General features: G+C 46.7%; 1 protein-coding gene across 1 annotated transcript in view; it reads left to right on the top strand.

The window, feature by feature from the left end:
• Liph (lipase H) overlaps positions 1–23,353 on the top strand; it is a 50,204-nt gene that overhangs the window by 7,426 nt on the left and 19,425 nt on the right. The window contains exons 2-5 of the mRNA XM_037209837.1: positions 4,707–5,074; positions 7,316–7,424; positions 13,370–13,471; positions 16,245–16,334. Of these exons, the coding sequence (XP_037065732.1) occupies positions 4,707–5,074; positions 7,316–7,424; positions 13,370–13,471; positions 16,245–16,334 (669 nt within the window). The remainder of the gene's footprint in view (positions 1–4,706; positions 5,075–7,315; positions 7,425–13,369; positions 13,472–16,244; positions 16,335–23,353) is intronic.

Genomic DNA, 23,353 nt, shown 5'->3' with positions numbered 1-23,353 from the left:
TGAACGGTCCTAGTAATTAAGTAGTCCTCTTCTGGGTAAAGGGTCATCTGTCTCCCCCAATATGACCTTGTTCAGGATTAATCCCAGCCACATTCCTCTCTTGGACAGATAGGCCGTGTGTGAAAAGGAACATGATGTCCCCAGGCTGCCTGGAGAGCAAGTTACTGGAACAAAACTTAGCTTTATGGATAGATAAGACAAAAGGTTCAACCCCACCCCACAACACCTCCTGTACTGTAAGATGACAAATTAAACAGTGCGTCATTGCCCAGGGATGGGCTCTCCCAGGAGACAGGTGCAGTCCGTGTGCTCCAGGGGCATTCCTTCTCCAGGAAGAGGAAGTGAGGGGCTGACACAGAAGTGTTGATCTACCACGGGAGCCGTGCCTGACTATCCAGTGGAGATGCAGGGTCCAGGACAGTGTGTATTACTTTGGTTACTATTACTGTGATAAATGCCATGACCAAAAGTAACCCCATGGCTCTAGCTGGTGTCAAGTTGACAAAAAACTAACCAGCACAAATTGGTTCTCAAATTTCCAGAGGGAAGTCAGCATAGGTGCATCCTGAGGTCCCCTTGCCTTTTGGGGGTCCCTTGCAAGCTCGAAGCCTCCTCCTTCTGTTCCATCCCTGACCTTCTCTCTGACTCACCCCAGAAGATGCTCTCCAGCTCGGTGCTGGGGCCTGCGCTTCTCTTTTGACAGAGTGGAGCGTGGGACAGTGCCTTACCGGGCGGTTTGCCAATAATTCTACTTAAAATAACGCAGTCCTGGTCATTATGTAGTGTCTGGAAACTGGTTAGAGTTTTCACTTCTATTTGTCTTTTGCCTTTTGTCTCTTGGTGGCTGGAGTTGGCTGCAGGGCCCTACCTATGTGTGTGTTCCACCCAGAGCAGCTCTTCATCAGAGCATTACGAACTACTGCAAAAGTCAAATTCTGTCAAATTCCAAACCCAGGGACCCCAGAACTCTTCATTTACCTCATGTAATGTATATGTATATACATACACACACACACACACACACACACACACACATATATATATATATATATATATATATATATATATATAGAGAGAGAGAGAGAGAGAGAGAGAGAAATAACCGAACATTTTTAGAAAAGCTACAAGAATAAGGGAGTAAACAGGACAGCAGCAAACCTTTGCACAGATTTACTTATTGGTTCTTTGTGGAACTCCCTGGGCCTTGAACATGCTGTGCTCAGCTGCTGCCCACACTGCAGCCCCATATTGATTTATTCTTGACATTTTGACACACACATTTCATCATCAGTTAGCTATCTATCTATATTTTCTGAACCATTTGTCAGTAAATTTGTCCCTTTACCTATGAATGCTTTAGTTATATATTCTAGGCATTGGGATTTCCTCTTTTATGATGTCTTAGTCCCTATGTTCTATTGCTGTGAAGAGACCCCATGACCACAGCAACTCCTCTAAGTCAAGTGTTTAGCTGGAGCTGGCTTACAGTTTGAGAGGTTTGTCCGTTATCATCATGGCGGGGAGCATGGTGACAGGCATGGCAGCATGGTGCTAGAAAAATGGTTGATGGCTACATCCTGATCTGATGGAGGAGAGAGGAGAGGAGAGGGGAGGGAGAGGGAAGAGAAGAGGGAGAGGGAGAGGGAGAGGGAGAGGGAGAGGGAGAGGGAGAGGGAGAGGGAGAGGGAGAGGAGAGGGAGGAGAGGGAGAGGGAGAGGGAGAGGGAGAGGGAGAGGGAGAGGGAGAGGGAGAGGGAGAGGGAGAGGGAGGGAGAGGGAGAGGGAGAGGGAGAGGGAGAGGGAGAGGGAGAGGGAGAGGGAGAGGGAGAGGAGAGGGAGAGGGAGAGGGAGAGGGAGAGGGAGAGGGAGAGGGAGAGGGAGAGGGAGAGGGAGAGGGAGAGGGAGAGGAGAGGGAGAGGGAGAGGGAGAGGGAGAGGGAGAGGGAGAGGGAGAGGGAGAGGGAGAGGGAGAGGGAGAGGGAGGAGAGGGAGAGGGAGAGGGAGAGGGAGAGGGAGAGGGAGACTGGGCTTTTGAAACTTCCAAGCCCACCCCCAGTGATACACTTCCTTAAACAAGGCCACACCTACTCCAACAAGGCCACACCCACTCCAACAAGGCCACACCTCCTAATCTCTTCTCAAATAGTACCTGTCAGAGTGTTTTGTGTTGAGTGGGTTGGTTGAAGAAAAAAGTCTCTCCAAGCCCAGCGGTGGTGACACACGCCTTTAATCCCAGCACGCAGGAGGCAGAGCCAGGCGGATCTCTGTGAGTTCGAGGTCAGCCTGGTTTACAGAGTGAGATCCAGGACAGGCACCAAAACCACACAGAGAAACCCTGTCTCGAAGGGGAAAAAAAAAGTCTCTCCAAGATGAAATTTTAAGGCCCATGTGGCAGCAGGAAGGTCGAACCTCTGATAAACTGAACCCTGAACAGCTGTGCAAAGGTATGTTTATTGATTGTTACACAGAGTTGTTTTGGGGTAAGGTATTTCCTCATACCAAGGTCCTATCTAATCTATATGTTTCTCTAAAGGAAAGCATCACACGCCCACATGACTTTAGTGCATTATTGTATGTAGTTCGTAATACACAATAATCTAAGAGCCTCAGGTGTGCCAGAGGCATCTTGTGACCAATGTCATGCGAAGACTGCAATGCCCCTTCAGAAAAACAATTCTGCAAATCATGGGAAATCACTGTTTTCCACAAAGATTCTTTACTGTTTTCCACAGTGATTTGTCAAGGTCAAAGTACTTCTAGAAAACAGCTATTCACTCTAAGGTCTACTCTGCTAAATTCCTACAAGAGTCACTCCCCATGACTAAGCATTCAAATGTGTGAGCCTTAGGGAGCCCTTCTTATTCAAACCACCACAGTAACCACAGTGTGACTGTCTGTCTCCATGGCTTGAAAGCTGAGGCCACACTTTCACCTGATTGTGTAGATACCAATTTTCCAGCTGACTTGGTTTATTTTATTGCACTTTTCCTTCCACCACAAGACCTACCCTAGGGTGAAGTAATGCACTAGTGTATCCTGTCCCTGGAATCCTTTCATCGAGAACAGGCCCATAGCCCTCCTACGCCATTTATTATGGCGATCCTTTGTCAGGAAGACAGATCATGTTTCTCATTTTTGTATTAATCAGTTTCCCTGTCACAGTTGGGTTCCAGTTCCAATGCCAGCACTGGAACAGTGACGCTGTGGCCTCTCCATCCTCTGCTGTTACAGGCATAGACAGTTCACCTGTCCTGCTGCAGTACCACACAGTGGTGACCAAGCAAGGCCTAGCCCAGTTTCTCCACTACACTGTTAGTGACTATATCCTAGCGACCGAAAGCAGTCTTACAGTACTTCCCCACTGAGTGACATTCCCAGTGAGATGCTCCAAGCCGGGCAGGGCAGGACACAGCTACAGTCCTAGAATTTAGGAGGGTGAGATAGGAGGCCTGCAAATTGTCTGAAGCCAGACTTGCTTCACATGGGTTTCATATTGAGATCCTGTCTCGACAACAAAAAGATCTCCCAGATTTGTACTGAGTCTTCCTTGAGTCCGACTCCCTTCCAAGGCTGTCCTGCAGGGCAGAGGTGTTGCTGGTTTTTTATTTTACTCTTTCATAGTCTGTTCTTTTCTCCTTGGGGGCCCATCACCCAGCTCCCAAATAAACACATGGAGGAGACATATTCTTACTTATAAATGCCCAGCCTTAGCTTGACTTATTTCTAGCCAGTTTTTTTTTTTTAAACTTAAATTATCCCCCCTATCTTTTGTCTCTGGGCTTTTGCCTTTCTCTATTTCTGTGTCTTTTCTTTTCTTCTTATTCCGTGTCTGGCTGTGTGGCTGACCTCTTCTTTTTTCGATCCTTGATCTCTTCTCTCAGATTTCTCCTTCTATTTATTCTCTCTGCCTGCCAGCTCCGCCTATCCTTTCTCCTGCCTTGCTATTGGCCATTCAGATCTTTATTAGACCAATTGGGTGCTTTAGACAGGCAAAGTAACACAGCTTCACAGAGTTAAATAAATGCAACATAAGAGAATACAAAACATCTTTGCATCATTAAATGTTGCACAGCATAAACAAATATAACACATCTTCAACTAATATTCTACAACATGAAGGCCTGACAGGAGAGCTTGAGGAGCTAAGAAAAGGGCTCAGAACCAGCTGGCAGGGCCTGCAGTTTCAGGTGCCCAGGGCAGGGCACACACACTGACCACTGTCCCGTTGAGGGTGTTGCACAAGAGACCATGGAGACTCAGTCAGTGACTCTTCTGCTGTGTTCCGTCTTCTGAGGACACACAGGTTAGAAATTACCATTCTACGGGCTCTCCCAGGACAGACACATCTGTACACAACACCCAGAATACATCCTTGAAAGGGATTTCACATTGTGCTGTAAGTGAGGTACACACAGGTGCTTAGGGAGTCAGGGAGTGAGGATATGCTTATGGCTGGGAGGATTGCGGAAGGCTTCCTTGAGCTAACTTGTGGTTTTGACCTTGAAAGAGTCTAGAGAAAGATGTCTGGAGAAATTGTTACTTAGAAATGCTTGATCAAGCATGACTTTTCAACTTCATGTAGGTAGATCTAGGCCCTTGCAAGGTGCTGTGAGGAACGTAAGAGCCCCGAGGAGTGAATCACAACACTTTTCTGCTTGATGCCCTGCTTAGGAGGCACTGAATGATGCCATCTAATTCTTATTTCCAGACACGGATGAAGCATGCCCATCCTTCACCAGACTGAGCTTCCACAGTGCAGTGGTTGGTACAGGATTAAATGTGAGACTGATGCTCTACACACAGAGAAACCAGATCTGTGCACAACTCATCAACTCCACAGCTCTGGGGAGCTTAAATGTGACCAAGACAACCACCTTCATCATCCATGGCTTCCGGCCAACAGGCTCCCCTCCAGTTTGGATGGAAGAGTTGGTACAGAGTTTGCTCAATGTACAAGAGATGAACGTGGTGGTTGTTGATTGGAATCGAGGAGCGACGACCGTGATATACACCCACGCCTCAGGCAAGACCAGAAAAGTAGCTCTTATTTTGAAGGAATTTATCGACGAGATGTTGGTAAGACAAACTCCCCTTAGATGACCCTGGCTGCTTGTTTGGAAGCTTAAAGCCAAAAGGCATCTCCTGGTTAGATGGTGGTTGTTTTTTTTGTGTTTTTTGTTTGTTTGTTTTTTTAAACATTGTGCAAATCTGAATAAACCCAGGGAAGAGGGTGTGGCCGCGCAGATTGGGCACCTCACAAGGAAGGGGTACAGGGCAATGTCATTGTAAATGTTGCAGATTCTATGTCCTTACAATCTTCTGTAGATGATGACAAAAACAAAAGGTCTTGTGATGGGAGCATCATCTTGCAGCTACTGTGAAGGTGTCTTTGGGTAGGAGAGGCTCTGCCCAGAGTTCTTGGTTTAAATGCCTGGACCTCCTTCGACCAGACACTAATGTCCAGATTACTCCAAACCACAATGAAAACACATGGTCCAATGACACAGTCAGTGTTGTTAGAAGGCCTCTCAAGGCAGGGCCTTATTTAGTGAGTAATCTCATGAACTGCCCCCATCCCCCACCCCCTCTTTTTTACTTTTCTTTCTTTCTTCTTTCTTTCTTTCTTTCTTTCTTTCTTTCTTTCTTTCTTTCTTTCTTTCTTTCTTTCTTTCTTTCCTTCCTTCCTTCCTTCCTTCCTTCCTTCCTTCCTTCCTTCCTTCCTTCCTTCCTTCCTTCTTTCTTTCTTTCTTTCTTTCTTTCTTTCTTTCTTTAAGACAGGGTTTCTCTGTGTAGCCCTGGCTGACCTGGAACGCACTCTGTTGTAGACCAGGCTGGCCTCGAACTTAGATATCTGCCTGCCTCTGCCTCCTAAGGATTAAAGGTGTGCACCACCACCCAGCAGAGCTGTCCTTTCTAACAATAACAAAAACATTACGTGAAGTCAGAGCATTCAGAGACTCCCACACCGTGACCACTGTGGCTGGTGGTGATGAGTTAGTTGTACATGAGCTCCTCAGCAAGCAGGTAGTTTGGGTGGCTCAGAGCCAGCCAGCCAGCCTGTCATCCGGTGTGCTCTCCCCTCCCCCACCTTTCCTTCCCCCGAGATGGTGACTCCACCAAAATGCTTTATCATCCTCTCCCCGATCTGGAATCCCTAAAGATGTCCCTGCTCGATGACCAGCAGAGTCAGGAATGGAGACACCCACCAAGAGACACAAGTTTGGAGTTAGGTTGGTTTAAATCCTGCTCTGCACGCTACCCAACTGCTTTACTTGGGCCAGATGACTTCAACTCTGGGCTTCAGTTTCCTCCTCTGTATATTAAAGTAGTAGAATCAGCATTTCAGGACGCCGTAAAGGTCCCTCTTTTTCTGCCAGGCTGGGGACTGAACGCTTATAACCTATGAGGCAAGCTCTCCACCACTGAGCTACTTCTCCAGCCCTCTTGTGGCATTTAAATGAGACAATAGGGGCTAAGGAGTTGGCACAGTTGATAAATACTTGACGTGCAAATATGAAGGCCTGAGGTCAACCCCCAGAACCTACATGAAAAATCTGGGCACAGCAGTGTGCAGTGCATATCTGTAATCCCAGTCTCGGGAAGGGGAGAGAGAAGACTCCCCAGGCTTGCTGGCTGGTCTAAGCAAGTCAGCTAACTCCAGGTTCAGTGAGAGATCCGGTCTCAAAAAATAAGGTGGGGAGCAATTGAAGGAGATATCTAATTTAAGAGGGAAGATTTATTTATTCTTTTAAAATATATACACGAGTGCTTTGCCTGCATGTATATATGTATACCATGTGTATGTCTGGTGCCTACAAAAGTCAGAAGGAGGCATCAGAGCCCCTGGAACTGAGTTAAATACAATTGTGAGCTCCTGATTGGGTGCTGAGAATTGAACCCAGCTCCTCTGCAAGAGCAACAAATGTTTCTTTTGTTTTTTTTTTTTTTTCCGAGACAGGGTTTCTCTGTGTAGCTTTGTGCCTTTCCTGGAACTCACTTGGTAGCCCAGGCTGGCCTCGAACTCACAAAGATCCACTTGCCTCTGCCTCCCGAGTGCTGGGATTAAAGGTGTGCGCCACCACCGCCCGGCTACAACAAATGTTTCTTAACCACTGAACCATCTCTCTAGCCTGATATGTGACATTTTGACCATATGTAAGTGCATAAATGTGTATGCATACCCACCCACCCGAAAAGAGTCAGAGTGAGACAACAGATACAAAGTACTTAAGAATTTTTTCCCAAGTGAACAGCTAGGAAAGCTCTGCAAGTGTCAGCAATTTCTTGAACTCACACAATTTCCTAATGAAATTCTAGGCCAAAGGAGCTTCTCTGGACAACATTTATATGATTGGAGTGAGTCTAGGAGCACACATATCTGGATTTGTTGGAGAAATGTACGCTGGGAAGCTGGGGAGAATCACAGGTAAGGTTTCTATCGGTGACCAGGGTCTCACCTGGGCACTTGAGTTTGAAACAAGTTCTTCCCGTTAGTGAACCTCTGAGTATGGGTCCTTTCATGTGAAAGTAAAGGCCAGATAATATTAACCTCAACCTATGACTTAATAAAATATATGTAGTGCATTTTGCAAATTGTGTATGTCACAGAAAAGCTTGGTGCTGACTTTATTTCTCTTAGGTAACTCCCTCCACCCCCACCCCCAGCAATGTCCCACGGGGATCTGATCTGTGCCCAGAGAGCCTTCTTCCTTGGGTTAATACAGGTGGCCTGAACTACGTAACTAGAACTCACCAGGCGTAGCTGCAGGCTCACAGAAGGGAAAGAAGTCGGGAATTTTGGCGGCTGGGCCTGACTGTCTAAATACCAGCTTTCTGGCGACTCGGAGTGAAAACACCCCAAACTGCAGCAAGTCAAACCCTACTGGAAAAGCCTCCCTTTCTGGACCTCTTGCCTGGAGCTTAGGAATTTTCCACAGCTACTCACAGGGCCGAGGGTTGCCCCAGCTTGCAGGAATTTAGCATTCACCTTTCCCAGGAATCATCCTCATGCCAGGGTTTTAAATGTAGGGGACCTGTAGGATAGAAGTCTGTGGAAGGAGAGGAAATATAAATGACTCAAAACATGTATTTGGGGGGCAGTAACTGTTATTTATTAAGCAGCGCTGTTTACCATGTGAGAAAAGCCACAAGGTACAACAAAACCCACTATAAGAGTTTATTAGGGCAATAGAGAGGGGTGTGCATAGGCCTATGGAATGACCGTGCAGGAAGAGAGGGAAGGAATGAGTGGAACCCGCTTTTATAGGTTCCCCACCCCACCCCCAAACCCTGCACATGCACATATGTGCTTATTAGCTACACCACGCATGAATATAGATTACATGACCACGCATGAGTATAGATTACATGACCACATAGGACATAAGGCCCTAGGTTGACTGAGCACCTTGCCTGGCTACTGGGCAGAGCATGCACGGTCATGCAGCTGGGGGAGCAGCTAGGAATTCTTAAAGTAACCTCACCACCCCAGTACCCACTCCCTCACCCCATTGGCTGGCTTTGCTTCCCAAAGTTTGTCCTGGATGGTTTTTTTTTTTCCCCCTCATTTTCCCAAAGGCCAAGGCTGCCTCAGTTATCTAATTTACACTTTCCTAGGGAAACAAAGTGGTTTTAAAAGTTCAGAAAGTGTGCCGGGCGTTGGTGGCGCACGCCTTTAATCCCAGCACTCGGGAGGCAGAGCCAGGCGGATCTCTGTGAGTTCGAGGCCAGCCTGGGCTACCAAGTGAGCTCCAGGAAAGGCGCAAAGCTACACAGAGAAACCCTGTCTCAAAAAACCAAGTTCAGAAAGTATTATCACTATATTTTTAAAAATCAATGTGTCTTTACAAGAGAGAAAGAGAGACAGAGACTATGACACACATACACAGAGGCAGAGAGAGAGAGACAAAGAGAGACAGAGAGAGAGAGAATCCTCACACTTTGAAAGGGCAACTGGCTTGGGCTGGCTGCCCTCTAGGGCCCCTTTTCTGGGTAGATGGGACTGTTTCTTTGCAATGCTGGGTTGAAGTGGGGTAGGGTGGAGGGTGTTGACTTATAGCAATTGCTGGTTTCTGTGATTTCCTTAGTAGTGACTAATCCCAAGCTGCAACTTGATATCACTGACCACAGAGCTGGGAAGAACTGGGCCAAGTCTACCCTTCGGCCAAGTTCTCTTCTACCCACGTGCCGTGTTCTCTCTGTGCCTTTTGACACTCTGTCCTCCCGACTACTGTGACCTGCAGGGGACCTAGCCTCCAATTATGGAAATTCCCCATGCCAGGCTTTCTGCTTCTCTGGGCCCATGTGACCTGCCCTGTGACCTGGACTCAACTTCTGGTCCACAAGTCAATTTGCAACCTCCATGATGTCCCCAGTTCTCCTCACCTCTGAGCCTCACGTGTAGACCCGTCCTGTCTCAGGGGAAATCTCTGTCCCAGTATCCTTCCTTGACTGGGTGTGCTCACTGGATCACGGGGTGGGAATGTGATCTGTCACCCAAGGACGCAAGTCACTATTATTTCTTGAGATAAGGCTAGGTCAGGCCTGACCCTGCCTGGCCCTTCACCCTGTTCCCTTTGCCATTTTCCTCCCTTGTGGTCCATTCTCGAGGCATATTTTTGGTTTGACTTCTCATTCATTCATTCATTCATTCATTCATTCACTCATTCGTACGTGTACATTCATTCATACATTTGGTACTGGGATGAATCCTGAGTCTTATGTATGCCAGGCCCAAGCTCTGCTATGAGTTGCTTCCCAAGATCAGGAGTCTGTACTTTCAACCAGCAGATACAGGTGGTCTGGCCAGCACCCTTCTAGAAACAATATAGTAGGCATTAGCTATGTGTAGCCACTGGACACTTGAAATGCAGCCAGTGCAAACTGAGATGGGCTGTCGGTGCAGAATATTCACTGATTTTTGAAGACTAAGATTTAGCAGGAAAAAATTTCATTCTTAATATTGTTTACATTGACATGACAATTTTTAGACATACTGGGTTAAGCAAGATGCGTTATTTTCATTTTATTTTGTTCAGTTGAGACAGGATTTCTCTCTGCAGCCTAGGCTGGCCTAGAAACTGACTCTGCTCAGGCTAGCCTTAAGTTCATGGCAATCCTCCTGCCTCAGTCTCCTAAGTGCTGGAGTATGATCTACTAAACCTGGCTGGTCTTTGTTTTGTCTATTATTTTTAATTTTTAAATAATAATTTCTATCTTATAGCTAAAATAATCAAATATTTAATTTATTATTATATTTAATATTTAACTAAAATATTAACTGGTTTTAATTGTAAACACATAGACTATTTTTGTTTTTTATTTTCTATATATTATGTTTGTGTATATGTGTGTGTGAGTGTGTGTGGGTGGGCAGAGCATGTATGTAAAAGTCAGAGGACAGTTTACAGAGTCAGATCTACATTGCATAAGTCCTGGGCTTGAACTCAGGCTGGTAGGCTGGCATGTGCCTTTACCCACTGAACCATCCAGAACACACTTTTTTGTCTTCTTGAGAGAGGATGTGCCTCTGTAGCCCAGGCTTGTTTTGTACTCACGTGTACCCCCAAGCTAGCCTTGAATCTGAGATATTCCTGTCTTAGCCTCTTAAGTTCTCCCATGTCTGGTTTAAAATTTAATTTTGTTTTTTTGTTTTGTTTTGTTTGTTTTGCTTTTCAAGTATTTTTCAAGTGTTTCTCTGTGTAGCCCTGGCTGTCCTGGAATTCGCTTTGTAGGCCAGGCTGGTAGCAAACTCACAAAGATCCACTTGCCTCTGCCTCACAAGTTTGGGATCTAAAGGTGTGCACCATCACACCCAACTAAAATTTAAATTTTTTAATTTAATATTTTGTGTGTTGGGAATTGAACCCAGGGCATCACTGCATGTAAAGTAAGCACTCTATGATCTGAGCTATGTCCCCAGCCTTGTGTTCTTTTGTTTTAAATTGTGTGTGTGTGTGTGTGTGTATGCCAGTGCCATGTATGTGCAGGTACCAGAAGAGAGCATCAGATCCCCTGGTTGTGAACTGAACCTGGGCCAGGTTTAGAAGAGCAGCATTCTGCTGAGCTCTTTATAGTCCTCATACTCTTTTTTTTATTTTTTATTTTTATGTGTGAGTGTGCTGCATGTATACCTACAGGCCAGAAGAAGACATCAGATCCTATCATAGATGGTTGTGGGCCACCATGTGGTTGCTGAGAATTGAACTCGAGACCTCTGGAAGAGCAGCCAGTACTCTTAACTGCTGAGCCTTCTCTCTGGTTCCCTTCATAGTCTTAAAATCAAGTCCTCGTTTGTTTTAAAAGCATTTTAGGCTGGGAGATGGCTCAGCAGATAAAAGCACTTGCCGAGCAAGTATGTGGGCCAGAGTTTAGATCCTCAGCACCAACATAAATGCCAGGTGTGTGTGTGTGTGTGTGTGTGTGTGTGTGTGTGTGTGTGTGTGTGTGTATGTGTGTGTATGTGTGTGTATGTGTGGCTTGTCTATAATCCCAGCATTGGGATGGCAGAGAAAGGATCCTTGGAGCAAGCTGGCAAGCTGGACTAGACTGGATTCAAGTGAGAAGCCTTACATTAATATATAAAGTAGAGGGGGATAAAGGAAGACAAGCAATGTCAGCCTCTGGACTCCATGTGCACACAGACACAGACAGACACACACACTAATATACATATACACATGCATGCAACACACACATTTTAGGTAACTGCTGGAAACTTTCAATTACAAACATGGGTTCACGTTCTGGACCATAATTTTACCTTCATTTTATAAGTCCTGGTGTGTGCCTAGCACCCCCAGCCCTCTCAATACCCCGAGCTAAAAGTTTTTATCTAGATCTATGGAAGGCTGCAAGCCAAGGTACTCACTCTATTTTTTTCGAAGGAAGTGGTTGGTATTGACTGATGGGGGTGGGGGGGGGAGGATTCTGGGTAAATTCTTTCCAAGGCTGTGGAGTCTTTTCCTACTGTGTTAAGAGCTGTTGTTTTTAGAGCACCTGTCGTCCTTGAGTGACTGGGTGTTTCCTCATGCCCTCCCACACCAGTTTCAGTTGGAGAGGACAGAAGAAGACTGGGGGTGGAGGAGTAAGGGAAGGAGGGAGGGAGAGAAGAAATGTTTCAAGGGACCACAAGGACATTGGGAGGGAAGAAAAGAGGAAACTGAAGCAAAGATGCTGTCTGTCTCTTAGACTGTGTGTGGAACACGGGAAGAGGAGATTCCTCCATGCTTAGCATGCGTGAGGTCCTGGCTTCATTCTCCAGCACCTAAAAGAAGAGTGAAGTGAACCTAAACATAAAATGATATTAAGAGGTTAAACCTCCAAGGAAGACGCCCTGGAAACCCTCTTTGCACAGGGTTCTAGTCACTGGGGCTTTTCCCACACTCCGCTTTGTAGAAGTTCTCATTTTGTGGTTCCAGAACCCCAAGGGTGGCTCCCCAGATTCTCCAGGTGTTTCACTGCTGTGGTAATGAAACCCAGTCAACACTAACCAAGACCAAGACATCAGTTCAGGCATTACGGGGTGCATATGATCTGCCTCACCTGTAGTGTGGCATGCTCTTCCAAACCTAGCTCTCTAGGGAGTTTCATGGCTTCCTGCTGAGTTGGCCCAGCTAGGTGCTGAGAGACCATGGGCAAGGCAGATGGAGGGGGCTGTACTTTGGAGCCAGTCTCTGGCCACGATGCTTGAGTTCTCTGGGTCTCAGGAGCCGTTACCTGTAGAACAGAATCATGCCGGCCGCCTGCTGCCTCCTGGTTTTGTGATGTCTTTCAAATGAGTGAGTAAATGAATGAAAGTGGACCTGAGCAGGGTTTCTGAAATCCCTAAAATGGGGAGGACCAGAGAGGTCATTAATTTAATTAATGCCTTTAATTTCGTAGCACACATGAAACTGGGGCAGATGGATATCCAATTAGAGGCCAGCCTGGGCTACATAGCTAATTCAAGACAGTCTGGGCTATATGATGGGACTTTGTCTTAAAAATCAAGGGCTGGGGATGTAGATGGGTGTAGCTTCATGCATAAGGGTTTAATTCCCAGAGCTACCTTTTCCTCTTTTATGCTCTCTGACGAGCCAGAGAGGGTTTAATTCCCAGAGGAGCCTTTCTACCCTCCATGACCTCACCTGTGGGGCTCTTTCCCAGCTGGGGCTCCTCATGCAGCCTGCCTGCTGTTCTCAGGGCCATTGCCAGGGTAACCGTCCACACTGTGGGTTGACGGTTGTCCTGGCTGCAGGACGGGATGCTAGCAGTTGCTCACCCAAGCACGCCCTGCAGCCAGCCTGTGAGCCATCCTCTCCAGGAGGGATCAAAGACAGCTTCAGTGATTCACGGAGTGGGGCTGCCAAGCTGTTCTGCCTTGTCTTTTAGGTCTTGACCCTGCGGGCCCTTTGTTCAATGGGAGACCTGCCGAGGACAGATTAGATCCCAGCGATGCACAGTTCGTGGACGTCATCCATTCTGACACTGACGGTAACACTCCTTTGTGGATTCCTGACCCCAAGACGTTCAGTCTCCTCCTCCCACTCCCTGATGCGATCTTTTCCTCCATGTGGGTGGGTGGGTGGGGTCCAGCACCACTGACGGGGGGATGTAGGCCCAGGACCTGACCATGAAGCAGACATGATTTCCCTTTCTCTCACCCGGTTTTCCAAAGCGATCAAGCCCAGTTAAAACCAGGCTGGTTTTCTATACATAGACAGTTGGCTTCAGATGAACAGTTTCCAGGGTGGCCTGACTTTTCTCTTATTCTCCTGTGCTGAGAGTGCTGTGTTTCCCCACCCAGAGCACCTCTGCCCTACTTCTGGCTCTTCGTAGATCTTCCAGATCATTTCTGCCTCTCAACATGCCGGTTTCTTATCTGCTATTTGGTACATGTTGGTGTGGCTTGGGATGATGTTCATGGTTGGGTGCCGAGGCTACATAGCAAGACTGTGGTTGAAAAAAAATAAAATAAAAAGGGTAGATATCCGCTGTATCCAAATGTCTCTGGGAGGAGCCAACTGGGTACTTGGGGAGGAGGGCTGGAACAAAGCAGAGCACTCATTCAGTTGAACTTCTTTATGATACAACTGGCTGACAAACCACGGGCCCAGGATGTAGCTCAATGGTAGTGTTAGTGTAGCATGCCCCAGCACCAGGAAACAAAGAGCAACAGACCAGCATGGGGCCTGAGAGATGGCTTAGTCCGTAAGGGTGCATGCTGCCACTGAGCCTGCCCACCGAGTCTGATCCCTGGAACGCACCTGATGCAAGGGAGAGACCTGACTCCCAAAGCCTGTCCTCCGACCTGCACATTCATGCTGGCACATGTGCACCAAACACACACAGACACTACAAAACAAAGTCTTTGTTTTTTAAAACGACCCCTGACCCTGTATCGTGGGCACTCCTGTGTGACAATCAGTGACTTTATCTTGGGGAAAATGTCTTTTTGTGGACAGCTGCATTATCATCCTGGCATTTGCAAAGCTGTTCCTTGCTCAGGTGGAACCCATCAGCGTCATTTTAAGATGGACAGAAGAAAACAATTTGCTTTTTATTCTTTGTTGTTGTTGTTTTTGAGGCAGAGTTTCTCTGTGTAGCTCTGGCTGTTTTAGACCAGGCTGGCCTTGAACTCACAGAAATCAGCCTGCCTTTGCCTCCTGAGTACTGGGATTAAAGATGTGCACCACCATCGCCCAGCTTTTTATTCTTGAGAAGTGAATTTTGTTTTACAGTGAGGCAGACCCTGATTTTTGCTTTTTCTGGTGATGCTGAGCCAACCCTGAAGCCTACCAGCCTCTGCCCTTCCTTCCTCTTGATTTCTCCACAGCTGTGTTACAGATGTTAAGAAAATGGGAAGGGTGTGTGAGATGCCCAGCTTACACCTGGACTCTCAAAATATGAAAACTACTATCACAATTACTGCAATATTCTGCACATAACACACACATGTACATATGTATATGTAAACATTTATTTTTTTCTGAGACTGGCTGTGTATCCCAAGTTAGCTGCCACTGTGCAGCCGAGGCTGGTTATAAACCGTCAACCTTTTTGTCTCAACCTCCTGGTTGCTGGAGTATAAGCGTGGACCACCGCACCTGGTTCCATGTTAACCCTTTTTGGTTTTGTTGGTTTTTCGAGACAAAGTTTCTCTGTGTAACAGCCCTGGCTGTCCTGAAACTTGCTTTGTAGGCCAAACTTGCCTTGAACTCACAGAGATCTGCTTGCCTCTGCCTTCCGAAGGCTGGGATTAAAGGTGTGCGCCGCCGCCACCACCCGGCTCCTATGTTAACCTTTTAATAAAACATTTTCTTTTTTTATTTTATTTTATTTTACAATACCATTCAGTTCTACATAACAACCATTTTCTAATTATTTTAGGGTTTGTATGGCTAGAGAAAATTAAGTTGTTACATTTCTAGGTACCCATTTTAAAAAGCGTTTCTTTTTTATTGTCTTAGATCCCAGTGTGTTTGTTTGTTTGTTTGTTTGTTTGTTTGTTTGTTTGAAGCAGAGTCTCAGTCTTTAGCCCAAGCTGGCTTCAAGCTCATAGCAATCCCCCTGCCTAAGCCTCCTAAGTGCAGAATTACAAGTGTGAGCCACCACACCTGGCTTAGGTCCAACATTTTCATTTTTATTTTTTTTTATTTGTATTGGTGTTTTGACTGAATGTGTGTCTGTGTACCACATGTGTGTCTAGTGCCCAAAGAGGCCAGAAGAAGGTATTGGATCCCCTGAGACTGGAGTTAACAGTTACAACCACTGGAGGAAGTTGGGAGCCACAATGCAGGTGCTGGGAACCTAGCCCATCTCCTCTGTAAGAGCAGCCAGTGCTCTTAACCACTGAGCCATCTCTAGATCAGGTCCAAAAATTTTAAGATTTTTATCTACTAAGTAAAAATTGTTTCCTATTTCATTTTGTGAAGATTTATATAATACAAATAGAAGTTTAGGAATCTCATGACAATTAGAGGGCTCTGACTAAAAGTAGAGAAGAAACAGGTCATCCTGTCAGCCCTGCAGGGCCAAGTGCCCAGAGTCCAGATGGGATTCCATTCCATCACCCTTTGTGTGCTCAGCTGATGCAATCTGCTTGCTGCTTTCTCACGCACTAGCTCACAGCTTTGGGCAAGACTTTTTATCACGGTATCAGGGCCGTGATAGCAACCACAACACCACCGTCCCTGCCTAACCCTGCAGGCAGGTGAACGTCAGGACGTGCACGGTCCCCGTGTAAGCCTTGTGTGTTCTCTTTTAGCACTGGGCTACAAGGAACCGCTAGGACACATAGACTTCTACCCGAATGGAGGACTGGATCAACCGGGCTGCCCAAAGACAATATTTGGAGGTAAGTGTCATACGTGGAAATGCAAATTAAAATATCTGATACAAGCCGGGCGGTAGTGGCGCATGCCTGTAATCCCAGCACTTGGGAGGCAGAGCCAGTCAGATCTCTGTGAGTTTGAGGCCAGCCTGGGTTACCGAGTTAATTCCAGGAAAAGGCACAAAGCTAGACAGGGAAGCCCTGTCTCGAAAAACCAAAATAATATCTGATACTAGCAGGTGTGATGATACATACCTGTAACACCAGCAGTGGAGAGGTGGAGGCAGGAGGACCCGAGTTCAAGCACAGCCAATGAGGTCTTGCCTCACAAACACACAAACAAAAACAAAAACAAAATCCATAAATTACCTGCTATCAATGGGCATTGTGAAAACAGACAGCTTGGAAAAAAAAAAGAAAAAAAAAAAAAAAAAAAACAGAGGTGGCAGAACTATATCTCACAAAACACAAATAGGAAGTTGGAGGGCAGCCTAAAGGTGAGATGAGGGGCAGAGTCAGGATCTGGTCCTCCCTAAGTGCTCTGACTTATTCCTCACCGCTGCTAGAGAAAGGAAAATCGTCTTGAAAAGCTTCTAGAACAAGGATGCTCTGGAGGTTTGGGAGCTGCCCCAGGGGTTAAGCATGCTCACTGCCCAAGCACAATGGCCCGAGCTCAGATGCCAACACCCACACAAAAGGCTGTGGGAGGCAGAGGCAGGAGGACCACTGAGGTTTTCCGGATGCCTGCCTAGGGCCACATTCAGCAAGAGACCCTGTCTCCTCAAAGGAATAGGTGAAGATGACAGAGCAGGACCCCCGCTGTCCACCTCTGACCTCCAGGAGCCTGCACGCATTGGAATATGGTATACACTAACATACCACATTCACACATTTGAAAAAAGCTAACGATGGTTTGTACAAAATGATGTCCATATAGGGCCACATTGGAATAGCAAAGTGTCTGAAAATGATCCAGCTGACATGATGTAAGTGGGCTTAACCATATGACTGAGCATCCAAATTCTGTCTGTGCGACAGAGTGACCACACGTATCCCCTGCATTGTTACTGACACCATGGTATCTGCTAGAGGAAGTCCTGAGGAGCAGGAAGGCGTGTTGGCCTGTCAGGTTTTACCTCAGTCCGGTTTGGCCCAGATGCCTCATGCCCTCTTGGTCCCAGTTTGCCCTTCACTGTCTCCTGTGTGGGCTGAACCGAGCGCCGGAAACAGGAACACGGATGTAGTAGCAGCACTCTATGCCCCACCCCACAAGCCATCACAACCATGGGGCCTGTTTCCTGTTTTGTTTTCCTAGACAGGTTTCTCTATATATCCTTGGCTGTCCTGGAACTCACTCTGTAGACCAGGCTGGCCTTGAACTCACAGAGATCTGCCTGCTTTTGCACCCTGAGTGCTGGGATTAAAGGCATGCACCACCACCACCTGGTTGGGGCTCAGTTCTTTTTGGAATCACACCAGCAGCTCCAGGTCTTTTGATATCCATCTATCTCTGTGCATCATCAGCCTCCAGCTGCACCGTAACACCTCATGTGTGACATCTACTGAGAAAGAGTCCTGCCTCTGATCACTCTTGCTTAGTCTCTCCCTGCCATCACCTGCCATTCGGTCCTTCTCAATTCACTCTGGTGGCAGGAACAGAACCCAGGCACCAGGAGGCTAGCACAAATGCCCCTGGGATCCATCGAACCTTAGATTCCTGCCGTGGTGGTCCCACGGCTATCTGGAGGCATTGTTGGAGATGTCCCAAGACCTACTGAACTGAGTCCAGGAAAGCTTGGTAGCTTCTCGCTGGCCCTCGCTGCCGGAAACTCCTCTAGGGTCACTCCTCTAGATCCACACAACATCTCCCTACTCAGGTTGCAGATGCGCTAGACTTAACTTCCACACGCTCCTGTGTCAGTCACTGTTCTGTTGCTGGGAAGAGACACCATGACCAAGGCAAGTCTTATAAAAGAAAGCATTTCTATCACAGCCCACAAAGAACCAGCTTCCAGGGTGCAGAAGGAAAGTCCACAGTGTAGGACAAACTGAGACTTTTTCATCTGAGGGGGTTAGAGAGAAATAATCTCATGCACTCTCTCTCGATGGTTTCATTTCTTTATTCTCTGATCTTGTTCATGTCTCATGTCTCATCATGTTGTTCTGTCTCATTGATCCATTGTTCCTGTTCTCTCCACTGCTTAAAAACTCTTAACAGAATCTCTAAGACAGCTAGGTACTGTATATCTTGTAATATCCACTCAGCCAGGCACTTTCCATGAAATTAATGACCAAAATGCTTAAAACTTAAGAGTGTATTCTCTGTCCTGTGTATAACTTCTAATTATCCAAGAATAACTGCAGCCTTCACAGGGGTTACAGAGTCAGATTATTTTCTACAGCCTTGACTAGTCAGAATTTATTTTTTCAAATTGAGGTCAGGAATGGGTGCAAGGACTTAATCATTTGCCACCTAGCAACAATTGGGCTGTTTTTGTATTTATAACCTAGCCAGATAGTGGAACTGTGTGTCCTTGTGAATTAAAAATTGGAAACGTTTACCTAAAAACCCATTAGCAAGGCATCTGGTCTAATATAGAGCTCTTTTGAAGGTTTGTTTCACCTAATGATGTACAAAAGCCTGTGACTTCATAACTCAGCATAAAGATTAAAGGAATTTGAGCCAGCCTGGTGTAGCTAGAGTTTTCCTGCCTTGCCCACAGTCAGGACAAATCTTTGTCACCCGCCAGTCCCACAGCCACTCAGACCCAACCAAGTAAACACAGAGACTTATGTTGTTTACAAACTGTATGGCCATGGCAGGCTTCTTGCTAACTGTTCTTATAGCTTAAATTAATCAATTTCCATAAATCTATACCTTGCCACGTGGTTCGTGGCTTACCGGCATCTTCACATGCTGCTTGTCCTGGCGGCGACTGGCAGTGACTCTTTCTGCCTTCCTGTTCTTTCATTTCTCCTCTCTGTTAGTCCCGCCTATACTTCCTGCCTAGCCACTGGCCAATCAGTATTTTATTTATTGAGCAATCAGAGCAATTTGACATACAGAACATCCCACAGTAGCCTGGCTCCTGAACTCAAATGTTTTCCTAAATCATAAATCTGAGCTGTAAGCTAAAGCAGGTCCTAAATGTCTCACAGACCTCGTGGAACAATAGGCCTTAGTTATGAAACATATCCTAGAATTGTTTTTATTCATCAAAACTCTGTGTCAATAGACAATACAGCTTAAGGAGGAATCATCTTCTTGGCAATACACAGAAATAGATGCCCAGAAGATTGGGATGTTTTCATGAGATAAACATACTACAATGCAGGTAGTGGGGGACTCCCTATATACATATACATTATATCAGATACCAAAGGTACAGTAGAAGCAAAAGACATTCTGGAGTCTGTATTCTCATAAGCCTTGCTTAAGCGAGACATACCCGTCAGAGTGTTTCTTCTGGTGGGATGACACCTGAACCTCAATTGTCACCTGCGGTTGCTCTGACAGGGCCACAACCACTGGCACATTTCACTGGGGGCTTACCTACAGTTTCAGAGGCATAGTCCATTATCTTCATGGCAGGGAGCATAACAGCAGCTAGGCGTGGTGCTGGAGAAGTAGCTGAGAGCTATATCCTGACCCATAGTCAGAGAGAGAGAGAAAGAGAGAGAGAGAGAGAGAGAGAGAGAGAGAGAGAGAGAGAGAGAGAGAGATACACTGACTCTGGGCTTTTGAAACCTCAAAGTCCACCCGCAGAGATGTACTTCCTCCCAACAAGGTCACACCTCTTTCTTTTCTTTTTCTAAGCTGCACCATTCTGATCTCTGCCATATCCTCAGGCCCTACCATACTGGCCAATGAATAAGACTGCAGCCAAACTCATACCAGCATTAGATGCCAGCTTAGTCTGCAGGTCCTATTGATCTATCCCCCTGAATTCTCAAAAATGTCTGTGGCCCTGGGTTGTGTTGGCCAACAGCTCACTCACTTTTAGAGTGAGCATGAAACTTGAGAACAGTTTTGCTAGTGGGAGATTAATGCTTAGATATGAGTTTCCTTCTAGGGTTCATGATGGCCACACCTCTTAATCCTTCAAATGCTTTCGAATAGTGCCACTCCCTGGTGACTAAGCATCCGACTATACGAGCTCACGGGGGCATTCTTCTTCAAACCACCACACCATTAGAGAGACATTTTGTTTGTCCCCATCTTGCCCACAGAATCAATATTTCCTTTCACCTTCTCTGCTGGCCTTGCCAGCTCTCTCTTTCAAAGCTGCCCCTCTGCTGCCCTCCTTGGAGTCATTCCTCAGTGCCGTATTTTCCTGATGGCTTTCCTTCTTCCTGTTTTACTTTTTGGGTGTGTGGATTTGCAGGCCAGAGATCCTCATCAGATGTCATTCTCAGGAGCCATCCATGTTGTTTTTTTTTAAGACAGGGTCTAGGAGTTGATTACCTTGTTTTGTTTTTGTTTTAATTAAATTTATTTATTTATTTTATATCCCAACTGCAGATTTCCCTCCCTCCTCTGTTTCTGTTCAGAAAGGGGCAGGCCTCCTATGGGTATCAACAAAGCATGGCATATCAAGTTGCAGTAAGACTAAGCCCCTCTCCTTGTATTTAGGCTGAGCAAGGCAATCCAGTATGAAGAATAGGTTTTCAAGAGCCAAAGCATTAGGGACAGGCCCTACTCCCACTATTAAGAGTCCCACAAATAGACCAAGCTACACAACTGTCACATATATGTAGAGGGCCTAGGTCAGTCCCATGCAGGTTCCTTGGTTGTTGGTTCAGACTCTGTGACCTTTTATGAGCCCAGGTTAGTTGTTTCTGTGGGTTCTCTTGTGATGTCCTTGACCTCTCCGGCTCCTACAATCCTTCATCCGGATTCCCTGAGCTAGGCCTAATGTTTGGCTGTAGGTTTCTATCAGTTACTGGATGAAAGGTCTCTGATGACAATTGGAGAGTCATCAGTCTATGAGTATAACAGAATATTATTAGGCATCATTACATTGACATTTCCCCCACTCCAGTTGTGTTTGGTTCTATCCAGCCTCTGGGTCCTGGAGTTCCAGGAAGTGTCAGGGGTGGGCTGACCCTCATGGCATGAGTCTCAGGTTGGACCAGTCATTGGTTGGCAACTCCCACAATCTCTGCACCACCTTTACCCCAGCACATCCCATAGATAGGACAGACTATGGGTCAAAAGTTATGTGGCTGGGTTGGTGTCCCAGTCCCTCCACTAGAAATCTTGCCTGGTCTCAGAAGATGGCCAGTTCAGGCTCTATAGCCTCTATTGCTAGGAGTCTTAACTGGGGTCATCCTTGTAGATTCCTGGGAGTTTCCCTTGTACCAGGTTTCTACCTGACCTTGAAATGCTCCCCCTTTTCAGTAATCTCTCAGTATTTTCCTCCTCCATCAACCCCTCCCAACCTAATCCCTCATGTTCCCATCCCCACCCACCAGCCCCTAGACCACCCACAAGATCTCTTCTATTTTCCTTTCTTAGGGAGATCCATGTGTCTCCCCTTGGGCCCTCCTTGTCACCTAGCCTCCCTGGGTCTGTTTGCCTTGCTTTCTAATTATTTATCGTCATTGCTCTCTCTCTCTCTTTCCCTCTGGTGGTGGTGGTGGTGGTGATGGTGGTGGTGGTGGTGGTGGTGGTGGTGGTGGTGGTGGTGTGTGTGCGTGCATTTGGTGTGCACGTGGAAGTCAGAGGACAACTTTGCAGAGTCGGCTCTCCTCCTTCCTCTCTCGTTTCTGCTGCACGTGTGTATTCTGGGCTAGCGGGCCTGTGAGTTCCTAGGTAATCCTCCTGTCTCCGACTTCATCTTGCAGTGTTGGAGATCAAACCCAGGCTATCAGGCTTGTGCAGCAAGCACTGTTGCCACCAAGCCACCTCACCAGGTCCACCCCTCGTTTTTTTTAGATAATCTGGGGTTCTCTGATTGGGCTAGCCTGGCTGGCCAGTGAAGCCTGGAAATCTGCCTGTCTCTGGCTCCAAGTGCTGGAATTATAAGTGCATGCTATCAAGAAGCCTGGCTCTTTTTAAAATGTGGGTTATGGGTCTCGGGTCCTCAGGCTCCCATGCAAGCATTTACCATCTGGGTTGTCTCCCTGGGCCCCTTTTGTCCTTCTTCAGGGATTTCAACTTAATTTGTTTTCTAGCAATAACCTGTAGGGACTCTGATGACCCATGAATTAGCACACACCCTTTCACTGACAGACACATGGAATAAAGGGGCTTCTTTTCTGTTTCCACCTCTTCATGCTTCACACGAACTCCCACGTTCTCAGTTTCTATGCACAGCATTTTGGTGGCGGTGACATCGAGTTCATGGACTTTTCCCAGCTTGGTCTTCCCCAAAGTTGCCCCCCACCCCTGCCCTCCTCTCGACCCCCCAGGCTAGGTCCCACTAAGCCTGTCCTCTGTAAAATTCTCCCTTCTCCGTGACATCAGCTGAGACTAACCTTTCAATGGGCCCCTCCCTGAGGTTCTCTGACACTCTCCTCAGCCTGAGTCACAGGTCACTAGTTTTCTTCTCACACTCTCTTTCTTGAATATTTAATCTGCTTTTCTGGCTTCAGATTTCACTTTGAAAATGAGAAGAGTAGCTGGGAAACTGGTTAAGCACATCTGCCCGGGACACCACCTGCCAGGCCACATGCTCTCTAAGGGCCTTCATTCACGCAGCTGCTGCCTGTTGGTGCCCACGTGAGGTCAATTCCAGAGAGACGATGCTCGTAGGATTCACAGCACAGGCTCATCCCTTTCCTTAGGGGAAAAAAAAAAACCCACAATAATTATGTTACTTAAGTGTGTGTGTGTGTGTGTGTGTGTGTGTGTGTGTGTGTGTGTACACACGTAGGAGCAGGTGCCGGAGGAGACCAGAGGTGACGGATCCTCTGGAGCTGGAGTTACAGGCAGTTGTGAGCAGCCTGATGTGGGTGCTGGGAACTGAACTTGGATCCTCTGGAAGAGCAAGAGATTTCTTTTTTTCTTTCACTGAGCCAGCTCTCCAGCCTCTTCCCCT

Source organism: Peromyscus leucopus, chromosome 12 (assembly GCF_004664715.2).
Source record: "Peromyscus leucopus breed LL Stock chromosome 12, UCI_PerLeu_2.1, whole genome shotgun sequence".
Lineage (NCBI taxonomy): Eukaryota > Metazoa > Chordata > Mammalia > Rodentia > Cricetidae > Peromyscus > Peromyscus leucopus.
Note: the sequence above shows the minus strand (reverse complement) of the source record. Positions and strands in the feature narration are given on the sequence as shown.